The sequence below is a fragment of the Kryptolebias marmoratus genome, linkage group LG8 (assembly GCF_001649575.2).
Source record: "Kryptolebias marmoratus isolate JLee-2015 linkage group LG8, ASM164957v2, whole genome shotgun sequence".
Classification (NCBI taxonomy): domain Eukaryota; kingdom Metazoa; phylum Chordata; class Actinopteri; order Cyprinodontiformes; family Rivulidae; genus Kryptolebias; species Kryptolebias marmoratus.
Window position 1 is genome coordinate 24,096,876 of NC_051437.1, and position 9,536 is coordinate 24,106,411.

Sequence of the window (9,536 nt, forward strand, 5' to 3'; positions counted from 1 at the left end):
TGAATGACTCTGCAGATTTTTAAGAAGCATTTATTGGTAAAGAGCTACATACACATATGTACAGTTTCTTCAGCTTGATCTTCTAACATTTCTGCAACTATTTTCTGTTCCTAAACTGGCTCATGATCTTATTTCCTTCCATCCTACATGAAAGAGACCTAGCAGCATCTATCAGCATCCTCTCAGTTGTGTCAAAAAAAAGAATAAATCACCTGAACGTGTCAAAATTCAGCTAAGAATATTTTCCTTCTGCTACATCTTTTTATTGTGGCACACATGAAAGTAATAAATACATTATGAACATGTGGTACCACCTCACAACAAGGTCCTCTTATGAAAATGTATCATTAATGCCTTAATTTTAGTACGTCATTCATGAGTTTTAAACACTTTATAAATCATTAACAATCATTGCAACAACTGTCAAGATCAAGTGTTGTACTTGTAGTATTTTTTTTCTATATCAAACTTTAACTCATCAACATTAATAAAGTTTAATGAAGCGTCTTCGTCTTCTCCTGTTGTTCAGAATTTAAGCTAAATTGTCTTTTTGGAACCAGAGTCGGCACATTACGGATGTGAATGAGGCTGTACCCTCGATACAAAAGTCCCGCCTACACAGCCTCCCAACTGGCTAACTGGCTGTCAATCACAGTGACACTTTAAGCCTCAAGCAGTAAACTGAAACTAAATAAATTGAAAAAAAAAAGAATTTTTGACCTTCAACTTCTAGCTTCTGGACCTGTCTTTAGTTATAAAACATCTCAGTGCTGTAACTTACTTGAATGTAAGCACTATGATTCATTATTTTGACGTATAAAAAAAGAAAAAGCTGGCAATGAGCTACATTTACTTGAGTGGCTAAAAGTGCAGCAGTTCATCTCGGTAAAATCAGTCTCCTTTTCTGTATTAACTGTGTTTTCTACATGTTTTATAAATGATTGGTAATGTTCTACAAACTCATGAACACATTAATACATCCTGTAGAAAGAGACCAGTATTAGGAAGTGGTACTGAGCATGTTTTTACATTTATAACTACATTCTTAAGAATTTCCTTCATGCCGGCAGGTTAGCCTCTCCCGTTGATGTGACACTGATCGGCTGCCAGGATCGGCTCCTGAGACTGTTTCCTGCTTCTCTGCAGCTTTGGCATGACAGGAGGAGGAGGGTGGTTGGCAGTACTGTGGCTGCTTCTGTCTGGCTGTGGATCAAAAACAAATTCTTGTTTCTGCAAAAGTTGCTTCACAGTTAAGAGATTTCACTGAGTTTGTTAATGTCTCTTACAAAATCTAAAAAAGTTGTTTGTTTTTTTTCCAATCAAGACAAACATCTTCAATCATTAACAGATAATGTGAGCTCTTCATTTAAAACTTTGTCATGCAGGGAATCCAAGTTTGATTGTTTTATTGACAAATGAAGGTTTTCACAAACCTGTTATTTCTCCCTGCTTCACTGACTGTTTTACTGCTCACTCATGATTTTGGACTACAGCTCATTAATAAAGACTTTATAAACAGATCAGTCTTAACCTGCTGGAGCTGAAAAATCCAGTTCTGATAATCCTCCAGGCTGGTGCACGAGACCTTCAGAGGCTCCAGCAGCTCACCTGTAACAAAAACAGCAATTACATGAAGTCAGTCCCTGCACTCAGTTTGTCACATCAATATGGATTCAGCTACAAATGCATTGATGTCCTATGAGTGTGTGTGTGTGTGTGTGTGTGTGTGTGTGTGTGTGTGTGTGTGTGTGTGTGTGTGTGCATACTGTACCTATCAGATCAAACTCCAGCCTTCCAGGCTGAGCTGAGCGCTCCACTGCTTTAATGCTGTGTCGGGCTAATCTGCCCTGTTGGAGACAAAACAGGGGAAAAAGGTTCTCTAAGAAGGAATTTGTGATTTCATAAATGTTCTAATCACGTTAAAAGTCATGTGTTATAAAAACAACTCTGTGTATTAGCTACTAAGATGGAAAACCTGTGCCCCAGCCGTTCAGGGGGTGTTTCTTACCTCATATTTTACATTCAGCCGCTTGCTGTCAACAGAAAGCAGCAGGACGTCTTCAGGAAACAGAAGCATCAGTCTTTCTTGAAGAGTCTTTAAGAATAAAACAAACAATGTCTCTGTTAGTTAAAATTATAGGCAAAATACCTTTATGAAACTGAAACAACTGCATTCTCCATCTAACCTTGTATATTTCATTATATTCAGTCAGAAACATCAGATAATTAATTCTCCAGTCTCACTTTTGTCCATCCTTCCTGTTGGTAATAACAATACCATGAAGGAAATTTACTATAAAGTAAGCTGTAAAAGTTTGGTTATTTCAGTAACAAATTTATACTTGTGTATAAAATGTTGTGCATATTAAGTGTAGATTTTCATCTTGTTTAATTCATTTAACCTCATTCTTCTCAGTTAGCTTTTTTTTCTGCATTTATTTTTTTGTAGTTTTATAAAAATCCATCTAGAGGCAAGGAAATTCCAAATTAGTATTTTGCATGGAAGGTGGCGGGTGATATGCATTCCCTCAAGGACTGCAAGATCTTGCATTTTCTTTACCTTTTATGTTTTTTGATGCTTTTTTAAACATGTCAAACTCTATGAAGTACAAACCTGATAAAGTGATGTAATTCTGAGTACTCTTACCTGTCTCTGTGCGTTGTTGATGTAAACTACAGAAATGTATCCGGGCTGACCTATGTGCTGGATATGCGAGCCCTCCCAGTGCCATATCGGAGCCTGTAGGAGGTATTTCTTCAGCTCATCTCTTTTCCAGGACTCATCACACGGCAGCTAGCAGACAAAGATATGAACAACAAAGGACGTTAACTGAGAGGGAACTTTTTTTATTCACAGCTGTAAACAGATGTGCAGCAATCAGACATTACAAGATATGAGAGAACGCAGTGAGAGACACTCATGAGCTGAGTCTTGGACTTGTATCTTCTGTCCTCAATGTGATGCATCCAGTTCTGTAACTCCGCAGCGCTGGAACATACGAACACCATGGAGTCCACCACTGCACCTGGATGAAAGGAGGAAACAACATAAATCTCGATCTGAGGCAGTCTGAAGACACATCTTAGCTGAGCTCAGCAACTTCCACCGACTCACTGCTGATCTCGAACGTGTGCTGAGAATCAAACGAGTCCCGGGAAACAACTCGGAAACAAAGTCCAGAGACGGGAAGAATGCCCTGCAGGATACGAGAAGACAAAGTTTGAAGGATAAATATTAGCTGTTATTGTCTCAGCTTCCTTCAGATTTTAATGTTGAAATGGGTGTTTTGGAGGGGAGGTTTGAAAGGCTGTATGCTCCTTATGAAAATAAACCCAACATTTTCTCTACTTTTTGTTTGAGATCTTTGCCTTCTACTTTAAAACATACTTAGATTGTCTTTTTCTTTTTCTGACATTCATTTATTTCCACTTCATCCCCACCATCCTGCTGCTTTAGTGTGGTAAAGGATTAGTACAAACATCAGCTCCCAACAAATGATCGTCTCTTATCTGTTAGTTACGAGAGTTGATTTTAGTTTCATGGTAGTGGTGCAAATTTACTTTTACCTCGTAGGACCCAGCCTTCCATAACTACTGTTCACCATATCTAAGCAGAAGTCTTTCAATAGTAAAACTAATACCTCATATGTGAAGTCTTGATGGGAGTGATCCAGAGAAAGGATCAGAAGGTGAAAAGAGAACAACACCAGGTATCGTTCATTGTTTTCCTGTAAACAGAAATGATCAGATTTAAACCCAGGCTGATCTTTGTCCACAGAAATATATTCTGTGTTGTCACGTCACCTGTGTGTAGTTGTTGTAAAGAGACACCAGAGAGGAGTAGATGATCTCTCCATACATGTGAGCAGGTTGGCCTTCCCAGCCTCTGATTGGCTGCTGAGAGTAAATCCTGTGATGGAGCTCATCTCTGCTCCTGCCCCACAGCACCACCTAGTGAGACAAAAAGGTATGAGCACAAATCTGCTGATCATTTCACGTTTTGTGACTTTCTTTCTTTTCAAGAGGACTGGTTTTTCCTTCTCACAGTCTCAGGCAGATTATCAGTAGATAGATGTTTAAAAATTATTTTAAACAAAGAAGAAATAAAGACAATGAGGCATAAACACAATAGCACGTAAACACATAAAGACCGTAAGACAAAGATAATATGACATAAAGACAAAAAGACATGAAACCATTACAACATAAAGACTATAAGGCATAAGAACATGAAGACAAACATGTACTTCAGAAAAACAATATTTTACAGTAAAAATTGAAACAGATAAAGTAAATAAATAAATAAACAAATTAAAAAACTGCTTCATAAAGGCTAAGCACTATAAATCTCATCAGTTTAATGAAGGTAAATATATTAAAGAAGTGAAAGATAACCATGGTGATTATAAACAACAAGAAGGAAACAGGAAACTGTGTTGCAACGTGTCATTAGCATAAACTGCTGTACACTTGAGTCTTTTTTAAGATGAAAACTACTTCTCATTAGCCGTTAGCTCAGCAGTCCTGTCAGAATTAAACTGGTTCTCCAAACTGAAGTTGTTAAACAGCTACTGTTTAAACAACAATTAAGATATTATAACATCAAAACTTTGCTAAAAAGAAGAAGTGAACTATCTCTTTTAGGGGGAATTTGCACATTGTTGCACAATTTGATAAAGATCACAGCTACATACTGTGGCTAGATTTAATAACTGATAAGTTTATTTCAGACTTTTTGTGAGGATTTGGATTTTTTGTGTTCTTGGTTTTGTTTTATTTATTTAGTCTTGTGATTGTTTTCAGTTTGGTTTTTTTATGTTCCTGCTCAGTAGTTCACTCCTCCCCTGTCACTCTTTTTGCCCTCCTTGTCACGCCCATCTCCACCTGTCCATAATTATCTCCACTCACCTGTTTCTACTTACCTCGTCACCCTCAGTATTCAAAAACCCGGTCACTTCTCTCATTATCCGCTGGTTCATTGTTTTTCCTTTGTTGATAGTAGCTGTCTCCGTGCCTTAGTTCCCTGATGTTCTGTTCCACTGTGCTTATTGGTTTTTGTTCTGTTTGTGTTTGCTGCCCCGTCAGCTTTTGTTTTGTTATTTTTCTTTAGTTAATAAATTAGTTTATTTTTATCATGAGTCTGCGTTCTGGGTTCGCCATCGTCTCCACCGGTCCTGACACTTTTAAGATATATAAATAAAGGAAAAATGTATATTTATTTATCTAAATGTAGTAATTCAGTCATTAACACATACAAAATAATATTTCAATAATAGTAATCCAGTGTCCAGAAGGAAGTACGAAGAAGCGATAGAATATGTACTTTTATAGCAATCTTATAGCAACAGCTGTATTTAGCTATATGTAGCAAAAATATATACAGTATATACATGCATCCAGTTACGTATACACACAAATACATATCTGCACAAATATATCCATGCAAATAAATATATTTACGTTAACACACATGCTCACATTAACGAACACCATCTAATGACGGATATTTATCTGATCATTAGTTTTTGTGATTAAACACGTCAGGCTTTTCTACACGTAAATACTTTTGAGCATCATTCCAGGAAATGTTTGTAAATTCTTATAATTCAACCTTAAATGTATAAAATCTGTAATAAAATGCACAAAAATGTGATGATGCAGATGTTTTAAAGTTTAGAGTAAAAACTGAACACGTTGATATTCATCACATCCCGCCTCGGTCTGCCTGAGCGATAGGAAGTGTGAAGTTGTTATTTGAGCTGAAATTTTGTCGGTTTTCACAGCTGAAGCGTCACTTTCTCACTTTATACGACAAACAGAAAAGCCGAGGCTTACGCTTACGGAGACCTCCTGTTCCAGATGTGCTGAAGGTTTGTGTGGTGGTGGCGGCAGCAGCTGCTCCTCTCTGCTGCTCCTCACCGACAGCTGAAGTCTGCCTTCACCCAGACCCCTCACGCTAAAAACACACAAGTATACATCAGAACATTTCCTCAGACAGCCGTGTCAAGAAGCAGCAGACAGAGTTGAATTCTCTACAGCTCTGTGGGTTTGCTTTTGCGGCCTCATTTAAATGTGGTCAAAAAGACAGATCTGCTACCTCGTGTGTGTGCTCTGAAAGCTAAAAAACATGAATTTTCGAAAGCCAGAACTGACAGATACGAGAAGTTTCTGTAAAAAAAGCGCACCACAGCCCTCAGTGAGGTAAATGGCAAACAAATTAGGAATTAACAGCATTAGAACTACAAATAAGTGACATGCCTGCCTTCTTCAACAGCCAAACATAATCAGATTATAAAGGTCAGGAGGGTTGACAGATCCACCTGCTGACAACATTTCTGCAACGGCTTGTAGTCTTCTCCTCTAGGCATTTATTTTGCATCAGATTATTATCATATATTTCAACAAACAGCCTATAGAACCTGAAATGCACCAAGTCTTATCAACTTGTCTCCTGGTTAAATATTGAAAACTTCCTTCAGTAACCAACAATAAGAAATCGTCTTTTATTATCGCCTGTCAGCATGAAAGGAGTCACAGCTTTAGAAAGACACAAATAGCCACAACTCAGCCATTTTTACAGATATTGAAGTAAGATTTGGTGTGGTAATAGCTGAGAGTCATACCCAACACATACTTTGTTCACTAACAGGCCATGCATGATCTATATTTAAACTTTGGCTGACTCTCTGTTAGCAACACGTCTCATGAACCAGCAGACAGATTGCAAGTAACCACTGGATGCACATCTGCAGCTAATCAACTTTAGTTCAGTCAGTTTTACAGATATTAAGCTAACACTTGGTGTGGTGATAGCAGAGAGTCCTTCCCAACACATACTCTGAGTGCTAACAGATCACATGAGATCTTTGTTTAAAACTTTCTCGTGCAAGTCAGAGGGAGATATGAATTCCTTCAAGGAGCTCAAGTTTTTCCGATTTATTTTAGTAATTTGCTTTTACTTGACTTCAGATTTTTTGATGTTTTTTTATTTTTATCTTCTATTGGATATTATTCCTGTTTTTTTTTTTTTAATTTTGCACTATGGTCAACTGTTTCAAACGTGCCTTTTTTGTTTATGGCTCACTAAATATTGGTTTCCTTTAATAGATTTTAATTTTGACAACTTAACACTTTTCTTTTTGTACTCTAATGAGGGTAAAACACTCACAGACTTCATTCAGCTGATACTGTCTTACTTTTAAAAGATAAGAGTTTATTATCTAATGTCATTCCAATAATCATACTTTAAATGTTAAAATAAAATTTAAAAACTGGTGTTCCTGTTTAACCCAAAAGAGAGTGACAACCACAGACGGGTGATTATTTAAATGACCTGTTCATGTTAGCATTTCTAATATTAAGTCTCTCTTTTTCGGTCTTCATTGTTGTTTGTGTTTTTTTTTCTTTTGGATTCAGATATTTATTGTTTTTATAATTTATTTTATGACTGATAACAGTGAGACAGCATTATAAAGTATTCAATCTTTAGAAAATGTTCTTTAATCTCTTCAAGCCTCACACTGACAAATGCACACGATGCATTATCTGTTTGTGGAGCTTCTTCTCTGACAGTGAAAACCCGTAAACCTTGACGATCAGAAACATTTCTGACCCGCTCACCTGTGTGGACATACAGTATGTAACACACATTTGGCTGCATCTGTACATGTTAGGCTGTGCATCTTGAAAAGACAATAAGCAAGTAATAATGAAACAACACATGAGGACCAGTGGGGTTCTGTTTGTGATTAGCCTCCTGCTAATCCTCCCCCATCCACCCCCCACCTTTGTCCCACTCTGTCTTTGTATTAAACCCCTCCACGCTTTTGTCTCATATTCATCTACTAATCGTATCAGCGTCGCATCACTAACTCCCCAAGTTTGTGTCGAAGAGTTTTAGTCCAAACCGTCCTGCTGTTCTTCAGGGTGCTGATGGTTTAAACTCGTGCTGATATTATGTGTTGTTATGTGGCAGTTTTTCCACAGAACCTTGAAGTTTTTCCTGTCTGGGAATAACCTGTCACCCATTCATGTACATCCTCCAAATGATGAGACTGATTCTGTGGTTCTGCTTTGGAAAAAAGGACTTAGTTTTTCCTTTTTTCACCTAACATGACTCATTAAATGCTGCTGAAAACCACAGAGGTGCATTATTGAATTTTACAGGCTGTCACTGCTTCCTCTTCTAAAAGTCACAGAAAACCAAACTTAAACTTACTTAAAATGTGTTAAAAACTGAGACTGAACTTCACATTTTAGATGAGGCATCACCTTTGACTTTGCCAAAATGTTGCTCCAAGCTCAAATATAAAGTAGCAGATGTATGAATCTACATCCTCTGCATGTTCATCATTATAATTTTTATTTAAACAACACCTAGCTCATTTGTGTCTTACCCTAAACTGTCTCCAGAAAGTTCCAGGAGTTCAATCTCATCCGGGCCCACTTCGTCCACTCCGGTGTGCCTCTGGGTCACGCTGCAGCATCCCATGACCGACGAGCAGTCTGTCCCAGACTCAGAGACTGAGCACCATCTGCCGAGGCGATCATCCAAGCAGTCTGTCCGTGTGCCACATTAAAAACCGAAGAGATAATGTGAAAATGTGGGGGGGTGGCTGGGTTTAAAAGAGGATATTGTGAAGAGCAGAGAGAGGGGGAGTCAGGCACTAGTTCCCCTTTCTTCGGCAGCATGTAGTTTATATTTCCTCAGAGTCCAGAGAACAAAACAAAAGTTGCAGATGTTGCCTTGAAGAGGTAAGGAAGATAAAAGCAACAGGCTTTTGGTGAGTCACAGCGCAGTAGCTGTTCCTTCCTGTCAGTTGGCCGTCTGCAGAGGACTGAGCCGCTTCCTCACTCTGCTTATTGTACTCTGCGTTCGCATGCTGGGAGCCTGACGACACGTCAGGATGACAAAGACAAGCTGTTTGTGATGTTGCTGAGAAACAGGCTGACCAAATGAAAGACAAAAACCACATTACACATCTTAGTGGTGATAACATGGGTTCACCGATGCCCTCAGACTCGTTACGTAGAGGCAGGTGGATGAAGCAAGCTTCCTGTTAGGAAAGAAGCGGCCATGCCCGCCGGTGTTTGCCTCCTCCTGGCCTGAATGTGTCAGCTAAGATAATTATGAGTTAGGACACAGAGAGGTAAAGAGCAGCAGTCAAAACAAGCTGCAACACCTGTGGAGAGGTGTCTGCTCAGAAGATGGTGGGAGGGTGTGCACACAACCTGCTGTCTGTGGAGTAAGGTGAACTGAGGAATGTGTTTATGTAATAAAAGAAACGTAGGTAGCCGTCAGTTTTACAGATACCCTGAAATTTGGTGTCGTAGTAGCATTGCATAATTCGAATGCTGCACATTGTGAGAGATCTTTGTTTAAAACCTCAACATTAATTGTTGAAGTTAACCCTGTTTATCTGTTAGCAAAATACCTCATAAACCACTGGACGAATTTAGATGAAACTTTCAGAAAACAATCATTGATTGTACATCCACAACTGATTAACTTTTGGAGTTAATCCAATTTAAGATGA

The 9,536-nt window shown here is 38.4% G+C and overlaps 1 protein-coding gene across 2 annotated transcripts; it reads right to left on the reverse strand.

Annotated features, from left to right (window-relative positions):
- Window positions 1-14: 14 nt before the first annotated feature.
- On the reverse strand, window positions 15-9,467 carry LOC108233056. 2 transcript variants are annotated; one of them, XM_017411234.3, is made up of 11 exons: window positions 8,397-9,467; window positions 5,842-5,956; window positions 3,805-3,951; window positions 3,642-3,728; window positions 3,116-3,197; window positions 2,890-3,026; window positions 2,648-2,794; window positions 2,009-2,095; window positions 1,772-1,847; window positions 1,532-1,608; window positions 15-1,203 (listed from the first exon to the last, which is right to left on the reverse strand). In XM_017411234.3, exons 1-11 carry the CDS (start codon window positions 8,489-8,491, stop codon window positions 1,072-1,074), a joined length of 1,182 nt encoding a protein of 393 aa, XP_017266723.1. In that variant the 5' UTR covers window positions 8,492-9,467; the 3' UTR covers window positions 15-1,071. The 2 variants fall into 2 exon arrangements, with proteins under 2 accessions (XP_017266723.1, XP_017266722.1); XM_017411233.3 differs by having other exon boundaries at window positions 5,836-5,956; window positions 8,397-9,466.
- Window positions 9,468-9,536: the final 69 nt, after the last annotated feature.